Source organism: Squalius cephalus (genome assembly GCF_949319135.1).
Source record: "Squalius cephalus genome assembly, chromosome: 15".
NCBI lineage: Eukaryota > Metazoa > Chordata > Actinopteri > Cypriniformes > Leuciscidae > Squalius > Squalius cephalus.
In genome coordinates, this window is record NC_137136.1 from 20,447,285 (window position 1) to 20,461,032 (window position 13,748).

A 13,748-nucleotide genomic window follows, 5' to 3' on the forward strand; every position below is an offset into this window, starting at 1 on the left:
ACACAAATTCACTCATACTGACACAGAATAGTGAGACTCATGGTAGCCTTTTATTGTTTTAGTCTTATTCCTCAGCTATGGACATCAAAAAACAGATTTGCACAATTTAAATGACAAACATTATTGAATATATTGTGCAATCATCCTGGATGATAAAGTTTTTTGTTTTTTTAGTTTTTTTTTAGTTGGCCTTCATCTGCATTTTACTTCTTTTACAAGAGGAACATGAATTATCTAGCTCTCATTTCATTTTATAAAGAAAAAAAAGATTGCTTACAGCTCAAGAGTATATCGTTATAATTTCATCTTTCAGAAAGTGTTTTTCACACAGTTAATGTTCCCAGCAGTGACACTTTACTATCAGTTTGCAATCTTTAATAATAATCACTTTAACCTACCCTCACTCCATCTATCATGACTCGCTCCAAATATATTGCAGTTAATGGGCTTTCAGATATTGACAAAATAATTTCACACTAATACAAGAAACAGACAGATGTGGCCAGATTAAAGGGGTAAAAGTTAAAAACAAACTAAATGAAAAAGAAAGGGGTGGGGGGGAGCACAAAAGGACACCACATGATAATAAAAATACAGTGTTATTGTTCTCGTTTTATTGTTACTTTTTAGGCTCATATTGAATAAGGTGGATAGCGTCTTCATTGTCAAGAACACCTTGAATAAACTCGCCCTCAGCCAATCGCTCTGAAAAAAAAAGAGAAAGAGAGGGTGAGAACCCTCAATGTTACTGGACAATATTACATAGCTTTTAACAGCAGCTTTTTGACATTACCATGGTACCATCTACCATCATGAAAATTTATATTTAAGTAACAGACTTGAAACTTTTACCATGTATCCAGGGATGGCAGATATTTGATAATAATACATCCATTGTATTATTTTAAAAGATATACAAATAGTTAAACAGTTAGCCTATTTAAAAACTAAAATATAAAAACAAAGACATTACCATTATCTTTTTTATTGAAGTACGACCACAGTTTGTCTGCTCTCTTCTCAGCAGTGTTCGCGTCTTCTGGAAGATCCTCTTGGGCCTCTTTAGGGATCAGCTTAAAGATAGCCTGAAGATCAACAAGATGGAAGAAAAGTGAAGTTGAGAAGGGAGGAAAAATAACAGACTAATGTTCATGCTCTGTTGAATACTTGTAACACTTTATTTTCGATAGTCCACTTTAAACATTCTACCTAAAGTAACTTTGCAACTATATCAACTATACCAGTCATGTCTATTTAATATCTGCTAACATTTTATTATGATGCTCCCCTAACAGACATACTACTGACTATAAGTACATGTCATCTTATTCTACTAACCCTAACCTAACACTCTACTAATACTCTAATGAGAGTCAGTTGCCATGTAGTTGGAAATTAATGCGACTTAGTTGACAATCTTGCAAAGTTACTTAGTAGAATGTCCAAAGTGGAAATATAGTGTAACCTGAATCATTTTTAAAACCTCTCTCTTTCATTTACACATTACGGGCTTGGAACTCAAAGAAAATTGCACATCAATCAACTTGAAAAATGTTGGTTTATATCCAAACACAACGACTTAAATTTAACTGATATTAATATATGAAGAGTTCAGATTCAAAAGCCTCTAAATGCCATCTGAAATTTTCTTATAAAATGATAATTTTTATCAAGCTTGTATATTTAAGTTCAGTAATTTCACTTAAATGACAATTAATAGGTAACCTTCATTGCCATTTAAGTGAAATTATTGAATTTAAATATACAAGCTTGATAAAAAAGATCATTCTATAAGAAAATTTCAGATGGCATTTAGAGGCTTTTGCATCTGAACTCTTCATATATATATATTGATGTAATATTTTATTACATTATTCATTTTGAGACAGTGAAAACCACAGCCTTTAGTCATCAGCCATAATTGGGAGTGTCAATGAATGACCATCTGCTCTTCCGATGATGCTTGTCTGGAGGTAATCATAGATTAGGACCACTAATGCCAAGGGTTATTAACATAGACTTTAGTTTTGCCTGACCACAGCTGACCTGGATCTGAGCGGTTCAGTGATCTGAGGAGATGTTTATCTCTGACACATAAGACACGTAAGAATAATACTGATTAGATGCAGTACCAAAGCGCCTGCCAAAACCACTCACTGGCCTCAACAAGCCCAGTCTTTAATCAGCTACTCTTTGGCATTTAGTCACTGGCATGACGACAGAGACATTTACACTTATAAACCACCAAATCAGTGATCACAAAGCCTGAATATGAGGTCAATGCTTATCTGACACTAGCTGTGTGAGAATAACCATTTTAATATACATCCACAAATGCCTTAATGCCATAAACAATGCATCAAAAAGGTAAGTGTATCTCCTGTCCAATAGTATCCATATTGCATCTTAAGTTTTCGTGGTGGTGTACTCTCTTCCAATGCTTTAATCTATATTACTGTACCGATCTCCGTTACTCTTTTCTTGCTTTTTTCACATGTTTGTCCTTCTGGACATTTAATATGCAATTTATGTTCCCACTGTTTACTGTGACTTCTATGACCCACTGATCCAGTCTTTCTAAAAAAAGTCTCTCACACTGTAATCCCCCCAGCCACCTGTCTGTCCACCTCTGAAAAGGCCTCTGTGTGCATTTATTGTTCAAGCTAAACCATGTATCAGATGGATTATTCTGGGATCGGCCAATTCCATTAGCCATGCTCCGAGGCACTGGCTTATTAAGTCAAAGTTACAGGATAAGACATTTGGCTTCTTTTTTAATGATGCCTTGTGCTTGCTTTGTGTTCAGTACATTGCTGACAAAACAAAACTTAGAATGAGAATAGAGAGAATATTTAAAGTCTGTTTCATTGATCAGGAGAAAGGTTAGAATGCATCTGCACTATATTGGGGCAGGGGCAAGTTGTCACATGGGGGAAGTGGTTTGTATTAAGACTGCATAAGGGATGTATTTCAGTAACTATAAGGATTTGAGTTTAATGTATTTCAAAATGGTTTCAAACATCTTAAATCAGAATAATTTTGTCCTCTAAAATGTTAATATTATCATTTGTAACAAGTGAACTCTAAAACCACACTGGGATACATTCAGAAAAGAGTCAGCTATAATGAAGACAGAGTTTAACCGAAAAGTTGAACTTTTTTCAGGACACATATTTATTATAAATGACTGGTTGGGGTAAGTTGGCATCTTAGCATGTTGTCGCTTAATGTTTGTTATACATTGAAAAATTGTACAACATTGTTCCTACATTCTTTTTAAATTCTTTCATTTAATAATTGTTTTACTGAAATGACATTACTTTTTACTGGCAGGTTCCATTATGACAACTTGCCCCTGTGTGAAACATACCCTGCATATTGGGGCATGTTTTCACTAAAGGTCAATTTTTTCCTGGGGAATAAGGGTGAAATGTTCAATAATATGTGATACTCTGAGAAATTGCAGTAAAATAGTGTGACAACTAGCCCCAGTCTCCCTACAAAAATACACTCACTCATTTATGCTATGATTTTGAAGGGAAGCCACACAACAGTGCCACAAACGTTTCATATTTGTGAAGATAGCATTTGACCTACCTGGCAGATTTCTCTCACTTCTGACTTGGTGATGTAGCCGTTCTTGTCAACATCGAAGAGTGAAAAGGCCCACTCCAGCTTCCGCTCCGTCTTTCCAGTTGATGTCATGTGTAGAGCGATGATGTATTCCTTGAAATCCAACGTTCCATCATCATTCGTGTCAAAGGAGCGGAAGACGTGCTGGGCATATGATGCGGCGTCACTTTCTGGGAAAAAACGTTCGTAGATCTTCTTAAACTCGTCTGGTGTGATACGGCCAGACGGGCACTGCTTCTGGAAGTTCTCGTACCACTGTGCCAGTTCATCCTCTGAGAATTTGGTACTGAGTTTGAGATCCTCCAGGATCTCTTTGGACATAGCACTGCTTTTGGCATTCCCCATTTTTGGCAGCTGGTGGAGGGCACAGGTAGGGGTTCAGGAAGTGTTGTTTGTCGGGTCCTCCTTTCCCAATCAGAGAAACGCTCTACTTTGAAGCTGCTCTTGTTGAGATGTTCTCAGAGAATCTCTTTTTTAGTTGGGTGCCTGTAATAATGTCCCCAAAATGTCCCTCAAAACTCCTTTAAAAATGATGGATTTATAGATGTTACTCCAAAGAGTTAGCAGAGAAAGAACAATGTCGGTTGTAATGAAGCTCTCAAATGTACAGGGAAGAATGACCACTGATTTATGACGGTGGCTGCTGATGGATGGGTGAGTGAGTAAATGAGTGAGTGAGGGTGGGGCAGGTGAACTTAGGCTATTACCTTTGAATGCAGGTTTAAGTCGCTAAAGAGGGATTTGACATGGCTGAGCCTCTGAGCCCCAAATCAACAGCTCGGGACTATCCCCTTCCATTAATTATTACAGTAATAACCCTGAATACAATCAAAACAACATCTCATATCTATCTATCTATCTATTTGTCTATCTGTCTATCTATCTATCTATATCTATCTATCTATCTATCTATCTATCTATCTATCTATCTATCTATCTATCTATCTATCTATCTATCTATCTATCTATCTATCTATCTATCTATCTATCTATCTATCTATCTATCGTTTGTGTAAATGAGTTCTGGGCCAGTTGATAAAACTGTCACTTGCCTACATCTTAAGCTTGTTGATGATAAACATTTTACGTCACACAAAATAAACATTTAGTTTGTGTGACGTATCAAGCCTTATTTTGAATTCTGCTCATTTAAATATGTCACAATTTTAACATTATCTAGCTAACTTCCATTTTTATTTACAGTAACATGTTGAAATTGCAAAACTGGCTTGAAATCAAGAAAACTTTGCACAAATCAGTAAGGTTTCACACCTTATACTATAGGTGTGTTTATGAATGTATACATTGCATTGAAGTGCAATTTCCAGCTATTGTTCCAAATCGCATATTTAACTAATTATCGATTTATTTATGCATCATACTGATTAAAAATGGCAGTAAATAAATATGTGATATAGTAGTAATTTTGGTTTTCTTTTAATCAACCTTGCAGGTAAACTCCAGAGAACCTTTATTTACAGAACTTTCTAGGTGGGCGACATATTTTGTTTGGCTCACATCTGACTGATATCAAGAAATACTATAAGGCAATTGTATAGAACATAAACAAATTCACAAAACAAGTAAATGTTTATTATTATGAAAGAATAAGATGACTCCAAATCATTTCAGCTGCAAAAGCGCAGTGGTAAAGTCATTAACAATGAGTCCTGAATATGCAGTCATGTCCTCAATTGACAGTCTTAGTCCTCTTAATGAGACATCCATGCACGTTGGCACAGAAAGCAACATCCAGACAACCAAACTGACCTTTTGTGACTGTAAGGCGGGTGCCAGCAAGTCTGGGCTACCCCTTGAGAAAACAAAAGACTCTCATGAGAATTACCATTTGAACTCTCTCTTGCAAATGTAACAGCAACATCTGAGATGCAGCACACAGTGCAGCTCACACCTCATTTTTACAGTCTCATCATCTCCCCCTGCTCCCCCTCTTCTCCTCCTCACTTAAAGCTCACCAAAAACCAATGTTAAGTGTGTACAAAAAAGTAACTATACATGTTTGGTATCATTTAAAGTGTCTAAGTGTGCCTGGTAAAATGGTCTCATTCTCCCAGCCATAATGAAAAGCTAAAATAAGTTATAAAATATGAGAAATGTGGTGGTGGAAAAAAGGTGTGCCCTCCCCCAGATCCTCCATTAAAACTACCTCCTGTATGGAAATAAGTATTCTTCTACAGGTATCAAGAACATATTCAATTACAAATTCTGATCTCATTGTTGTGAACCCCTCAATAGGGGACCAAAATCTAATTATAATGACAGACTCCACCATTTGGTAAGCTTATTGAATTATCTGGGTTTATAAGGAAAATTGGCAAAAGGTTCGAGGAGTCTGTAGGTAGACTTCCCACACGATCGCCGTGTGTAGTTTTCATTGCCAGGTAAATATTTCTATGACATTTGATTTTATTCTGACTGACCCAAGTAGATTAAACAGATTCGTATGTTACCGTGTGATTCGTATGTTACTAATATTTGGCATCAATTCAAGTGTACTTGGTTTGCAAAGACAAGAAGTTAATTTCCATTTAGAACAGCAAATGCTGCTTGACCAATCTAACTTTGGGTGTGTCTTACCTCTGTTTTAATTTAATGTTACTTTAGATAAGTGTACGTGGGAAACCACGGCATGGCCAATCCAAAGCTATTATAAGAGAAGAGAAATATAGCAGCACCTGCTATAGGTTTTATATGGCTTTTTAAAAAATCAGATTTATCTGTTTTATTTGAAGCATCTACGAACTGTCAACACTTTCACTGAGCGTGAATCCAGTGACAGCAGCTTTTGCTGACGTCAATATCAAGTTCATTGAGGTTAATTCGAAACACCTCTGGGTTTTGTTTGATGGTGTTTCAATTGCAAGTTGTAATCAGGGGATCATTAACCCTGGACCTGACATCTGCCGTACCTTCATTTCCAGGAACAATCCCTCTTTTAATCTCATTCCTGTACTCCTCACCTCTCTACAACTTTTCTTGCCATCTGTCCTTTATTGGGTCTGTTGTCATCTCTGGTGCTGGTTTTCGTTTTTTTTAGTTCGGCGTCAAACTCATAAGCAACATGACTTTATCCTGCTCACTGATTGTATGTTGCCCATGGTGTCCTTTGACACTTGCACATAAACTGTTGTTACTCCAATAAATTCATGAGGTCGTGTTTGGGTAGTGACTAGCTGTTTTAGTAGCAGCTGTGTTTAGGTTCATTTGTAAATATCATTAGATTGTTGAACCTGTGACACACGACAATTCTGTTGGGTCATTCTAAATAAAAACTGGCAGTATTTTAGCTGCGTGTAGCAGACATTTACTTCTCTCTGGGCTTTAGTGACACACCTCTTTAGTAATATTATCGGCCACATTGCTTTTAACGATGCATTTACACTGCTGAGGAGCGAGCAAAGGGGTGTTTTCAATTCATTGCTATGAAAGAGCAACACGCTTGGGTGGTGGATTGTGGGATTAACAGCAGACTAGATTGAGAGTATGAAAAAGTGATCAACTTTATGCAAATGTAAAGAAAAAGTAACACATGTCATGAGCATTTAAAGGGGTGGTATAATGCCCCTTTTTACAAGATGTAAAATCTCGGATGTCCCCAGAGTGTGTAAGTGAAGTTTTAGCTCAAAATACCCCATGCATTTGTGGTACGTACTAAATTGCAATTAAAGTTGAAAAGATGGATGCGACAGCTTGAGCTCTACTACAACAACTCTTCCTCTTCTCATAGACTCAGGGGCAGGGTTTATGTAAATTTGAGGGTTTGTGATGTCACCCGGAAGGAAGCTTGTGTAGTCCCTATCCGTTGTTTGTTGTAGTCCATCAGAACTCCATTGCATGTCTGTAAAATGTAGTATAACTCACACAAAATATTTAATTCATGCTTCAAAACCTAGTTATTGTGTCAGTAAATTGGTCAATATCACCTAAACAAAAAGTGCATTTATTTTTGAACAAATGTGTTACATGTAAACTGAAAACTTTTACTTGTCCAATTGTATTTTTCATTTTACAGTAAATTTCATGTTACTGTAAATACTGAACAGAAAATTGCCTCAAAATGACATTTATGAAAAAAAATCTAGGTGGAAATCCTGTCACTCTTGTTGGTCTGGCCAAAGATTTTCATCATCATCACATCTGATGTTTCCCCTTGCCATGCACCGGGGAAAAAATCTCCTTGAGTGATGCAATCAACCCCTGCAGTGATCACCTGTGATGTCCTCACAAGCAGCGTTCATCGTATCTAACAGAGACATCTGATCTTGTGGTCGATGGTCATATATTTTCCACCTCCATGCTGAAAAAAACTCTTCTATCAGATTCAGGAATGGAGAGTATGGTGGAAGGAACTACCTTGTTATCCTTTCATGTGCAGCAAACCATTCCCTAACAATGTTGGTTCAGTGGAAGCAGACATTATCCCGGACAATAACATAAATTGGCAAATGGTCTAACTAAACCTTTTTCTTGTTCATGTATTAGGTCTCTGTAAAGTGTGTTAAGGAAGGCCAGGAGAAGTTGGGTGTTATAGGGCCCAATGTGTGGGATATGTGTGCTCACACCATTCTCTGAAAGGGCAGCACACATTGTAATAATACCCCCACGCTGGCCTGGTGTGCCAATTGTTGCTCGGTGACCAATGAGATTGCGGCTGCACGTCTCTGACCTTTGGCCAGACTGAACCCAACCTCATCCTCAAAAACTAGAATGTGGGTTGTTTCATGTCCTTCTAACTCCATTATTCTCTTTAAAGTAAAACAGAAACAATATAAAGTTAATTTTACATGGCTTTTTCTATACAGTTTAGAAAATGTTTTCTCTTCTAATGGGTATCTAAAACTTTTAAGAAATATATACTGGTATCTTAAGTACAGTAAAACTCACTGGACAATGTACTAAGTGCACACCTGGACATACTACCACAGCTCCTTTACTCTTTTACTATTCCGCTCAAATAGCACCTTAAATATTTGTTTCATAGTCATTGGATGTCTTTCACTATTCTATAGTGGAAATGCTGACATAATTTATATTTGCAAAGACATCATTGTCATTTATGTCGCACTTTGGATGTCTTAGCCTGATGGAATTGTTGGTAATGACCGTTGCAAATTTCTTGTTCTTGCTGATGGCTAAATACTGCTGCTCTGTCACCAACATGTAGAATGTACAAATAGACTTGCATTTACCTTTACAATATTGATGTGTATAAAAAAATGCTGTAATAAAACTAAGGTCCTCCATGTTCAAAAATGGTAGTGATCGTGTTGTAGGCAAACTCCATATATGCTTCCAAACTTGATTGGTTGATTGTGATTCCTATTTTATTGCAATGGCAGGTCATTTGCCAATTTAGCAGACATACCATGCCAGATATTTTTGGAAAATACATGCATGTCTGTCAGATTTGGATAACTGAATGGATAATTTTGCATGTGATGGCTTACACAATGAAAGAATATTTAGAAGTTGTGAAGAGATTGACAGTTTCACTGAGAATCAACTCATCAATTTTGATCAACAAGCATGTGCATTTAGTTATTGTGCAAATTGTAGACAATTGTACTTTTGCACACATGTGCCAAAACACTTGCAATTTCCTTAAATTAATAATAAATTCAAATCCGACGTCAACAAGAAACTAATTGTTCAGAGATCTTAACTTAGGCCAATTGTTTTTTAAAAAATCATTAAAAACTGCAATTTGTGCTATAGTTACATGACAACGATGTACTGAAAACGGAAACGTTCTTAATTTTTCGTGGACAAATGACAACGTTTTCAAAAAGGTTTTCACATGGATTCACAAAGACAATTAAAAACACTTATGCTGCTAGCCCATTAGTTGGCGATGCCACTTTGTAGCCTAACACCATGCGCCTATAGACTGAACATCCCATTTTCAAAAGCTTGCATTTTCAGGCCCCCAAAATGCCGTTAAATGAACGGCCCAAACGCGTGAAAAGTTTTCCGTTTTTAATTGAAAACGGTGTCTTGTAAACGACCCCCAGTCTATTCAGCATTCAATTTAAACTGTTTACTGACAGGACAAAAAAGGGAACATTTCACACTTGGTCTGGATTCTTTCCCCCTGTGCCCATAAATTTCCCCATTTAAATCTTAAGCTGCATTTGAAACTTTCCAAAACACTCTTTTGATACAGGTCTGCCCTGCCTTTAATCACCCTGGATTTATTTAACTCCCTTGGAAACACCAGACATACACAACTGTTCCTTCTTTTAGCACAGGGATTTTCTCTGTGCTATTCCAGGAATTTCCAGAGCACATTTATTGGATTACTTGTCAGAGCTAATTACAATGTGCCCACATTAACAGCAAATTACAAGGATTGCTGAGACTAGATATTTAGCCTATAGTTGTTGTGGATGTTATGTGGTTTCATGTCACTGTAGTGAATCTAAACATATTGCAAATGACAACATAATAAACAATCTCAAAAATACTTTGTACCCTTTCCTGAAGGTGCAAAGCATCAAACAGGCTGACTCGTCAGTCATTTGAAACAACAATTATGCCACAAGATTTGGAAGGAGACACCCTCTAATGCAAGTGTTTACCGACATCAAGGTGTTTTCAAATGTTTAATGAACATCTTTGGGTGTTCAACGGATCAACTTGGGCTTTGAATGAGTAGATCTTTAGGAATACCTAAACAAGAACAGATGTCACTGATAAACAAATTCAGTGTTTCTTTACTGAAAACACTCAAACCCAACTGGCTTCTGATATTTTTGGAGCTTGGAAATGATTATGAGCGATATCTCAGAGGTAAATCAACAAAATTAATTTCTTGCTCGCAAAGAATGAGGCACGTAGACAGGATAGCGATTGAAATGTCAAAAGGGCAGGGGAAATTTCTTTCGAAGGAAAAACCAAACTTTCTGCCTAGAAAACAATACCTCTTTTAAAAATGCAGCCGGTTCTTAAGCAAAGGCAGGAGTGAGGGTGGGAGCAGAGGAAGGGAGGGAGTCTTAGATAAATACAAGTTAATGGGTCATAATGTTGTCTAATGACAGACATCGCTTTCCTTCGGGACACAAAGGGGCGATGGAAACAAACAAATGATAAGGAAAATAAAAACAACAGTTCACCGGCTCTGTGGTGGGTACAGGCTGGTCTGCAAGTAGTGATACACTATGTGAATGGTCGTAGAGCACCGCACTCGCATTTAACATGCTCTTGTCTGAGAGAAAACATGTCCTTGGAGAACATTTTTTACACTGGTAAAATTTAGGAAAAAGACTGGATTAACAATATTTTATTAAAATAAAGATTTTTTTTCTTCATGTTTTGAAATACAAAGATATTGGTGTGACTCTTTACATGCAAGAAAAAGGTGAGAAATGTATACATTTGACTAAATACATATTTATGCATTTGATATGTTTGTTTTCAATCAATATCTATTTATAACATTTCAATTTTAAGGTACAGTTTGGGGTCGGTAAGTTTTTTTAAAATGTTTTTGAAAGAAGTTTCTTATACTCAACAAGGCTACATTTATTAGAAAGAAATGCAGCAACAGTAATACTGTGAAATGTTATTACAATTTAAAATAAGTGTTTTCTATTTGAATATATTTTAAAATGTAATTTACTCCTGTGATGGCAAAGCTTAATTTTCAGCATCATTACTCCAGTCTTCAGTGTCACATGATCCTTCAGAAATCATTCGAATTTGATGATTTGCTGCTCAAGAAACTTTTCCAATTATTAGCAAGTTTCGCTGCTTCATATTTTTGTGAAAATCATGATACATTTTTTCAGGATTCTTTGATGAATAGAAAGTTCAGAAGAGCTACATTTATTTTAAACAGAAAACTTTTGTAACATTATAAATGCCATTACTGTCACTTTTGATCAATTTAATGCACCCTTGCTGAAGAAAAGCATTAGTTTCATAAAAAAAACCGTACTGAACCCAAACTTACAATAGTGTAGTGTACTTTATATGACACTTAATGATTTTTTTTTTAACTAGTCAAGATACTGATAGATAATACTAATTTTGACCATTAACAGAACAACATAAGTAATTCTTATAATGAGAGCTAAAAAAACAATCAATATTTCTAAAATGTATGTGGTCTACATTTTCATACATGGATATTGATTCACTTAATAGTAGTCTTTCTATAATTTATAACTTTATTTGTCATCACAATGTCATTTTCTATGCATAGGCTATTATGCTGATGTATATTGTGCTTTTGTATCATTTATAGGGAGTATAGAAATGACTGACACAACCCTATGAGGAAAGATAAGGACAACCACAGAAGAAGCACAGTCTGTGTGGACAACTGCTTCCTAAAATATTTATTGTGTTAAAATCATCAATATTTAAGGAGTTTATAAAAATCACACATCAACAGAAGAGGCAGGCAACTTCGGGAAGATATTACTTTTGTGGAGCACATTAATGATGGCAACATCCGAGGACCTTTCATCCCAGCCTAACCCGTCCCAAACCGTAAAATATGATCCAAAGTCTCAAACTGTCACGTTACCAAATGGGTTGGTTTCTGTGGCCGGTGTCACGGTGGTGACGGGGGGAGCGGAGCTGTCCTGTGGCACCTGTATGTTGGCCTTTGGGGTTTGGGGCACTCTGGTTGGTTTGAGTATTGTGTCATTGGGTTTATGGGACCATTTGGAGTACAAGAACAGTGGTCTGTCACACCTTCTGGCTCTTGGATTGGTACTGCTGCTTACCAGTTTGAGTCTGGTAGCCGTGATCTTTGTCCTCCGTTTCTTAATGAAAAAGAGAAGAATGATGGCCAGAAGAGAGAGGGCAGAAGCAAATTTAGTGTTGGTTAATGATTATGCGGAGATTGTTTTAAAAAGAGTCACGGTGTAAAAGAGCAGTGAAGAGAAAAAATACATAGCAGTTTTGTTCTCGTTGAATGAGTCAGACTCCCTGTTACTTCATCCTTCTTTTTCTCCATCACAGTTTGCTTAATCATGTAGGAATGTCACAGGAAATTCATTGGGTTCACTGTTACAGGAAACACTTGGCTATGTCCTGTGTGATTTCAGAACGCTCAAGAGACATTTCTTTATGCATTCGTGTGTATTTATTAAAAACAGTTTATTTACCACTCTTATTAGACTTACATTTTTAATTTAAGTTTGAATTCATATTATTCCACAGCTTTTTAACTTTTAAACCTAAGCCCTTGAAACCATTTTTGTATTTATTTTGATATATCAATATATTACATAAACTACATTTTCTTCATTGCCAAATGCTGTCAATAAAATGACAAGAGGCCCAAATTAATCACATCTGCATAGTTTAGCAATATACAGTATGGGGTATCTAAAATTGTTAACAGCTTGTGTGATTGAGTAAACCCACTGCCTTTCTACATATGCATGCACTGTATGTGTTATTTGAGTCATTTATCAATGTTTTTCTGAAAGCACAAGGTGGATTTTATAAACAATGATCCACTACAAAAAAGACATTACAGATTTTTTTCAAGCCTGTTGTTAAGTGTTATTTTGTTTAACATTGTTATTCTTACTACTAATAATTTTACTTTATACCATGTGCCAGTGCTATTTTAAATGAATTGTAAATTAAATGAACGAATTGTAACAATGAAATGGTTGAACAGACTTCAAAGATTTTTTTTTCTTGCTTTTAAGTATCATTAGGTAGGCAAATTTACAGTAACAGACAAACTTGTGTAACATGTTAAAACATCTTTGAAACTTTACAAATAAATTGTTCAGTGTAAAAACGTTAATATCTGTCTCCATCTGCTGGTCACTTGTATTATTCTTTGCAGTGATTTACTTCATACTGTAAAACGTTATACTGCCTCTCATAAAGATGTATATTTACTGAAATAATCAAGTTATTATTCTTTTTTATATCATGATGATGATGATATGTATTATTAGCAGTAGTGGTGATAAATGATTATTGCTATATTATATAATAGTATTATCATTAATGCTTTTATCACTAATACTAGTGAGAAAATGAACAATGTTACATAAATATGTTATACAATGTAGAAAAAACATTGAAAAAACATTAATCAAAGAAAGCTAATATGCTAAAAT

General features: G+C 35.8%; 2 protein-coding genes across 3 annotated transcripts; one reads left to right on the forward strand and one right to left on the reverse strand.

Moving 5' to 3' along the window:
- Positions 1-9: 9 nt before the first annotated feature.
- On the reverse strand, positions 10-4,649 carry rcvrn2 (recoverin 2). Of its 2 annotated transcripts, XM_079895835.1 has the most exons (4): positions 3,960-4,268; positions 3,598-3,864; positions 974-1,085; positions 30-705 (listed from the first exon to the last, which is right to left on the reverse strand). In XM_079895835.1, the coding sequence occupies exons 1-4, from the start codon at positions 3,969-3,971 to the stop codon at positions 620-622; spliced, it is 477 nt and encodes a 158-aa protein (XP_079751961.1). In that variant the 5' UTR covers positions 3,972-4,268; the 3' UTR covers positions 30-619. The 2 variants fall into 2 exon arrangements, with proteins under 2 accessions (XP_079751960.1, XP_079751961.1); XM_079895834.1 differs by having other exon boundaries at positions 10-705; positions 3,598-4,649.
- Positions 4,650-12,054: 7,405 nt separating this feature from the next.
- On the forward strand, positions 12,055-13,520 carry LOC307173034 (transmembrane protein 100). The gene has a single exon (XM_079895836.1). The coding sequence runs from the start codon at positions 12,097-12,099 to the stop codon at positions 12,529-12,531; it is 435 nt and encodes a 144-aa protein (XP_079751962.1). The 5' UTR covers positions 12,055-12,096; the 3' UTR covers positions 12,532-13,520.
- Positions 13,521-13,748: the final 228 nt, after the last annotated feature.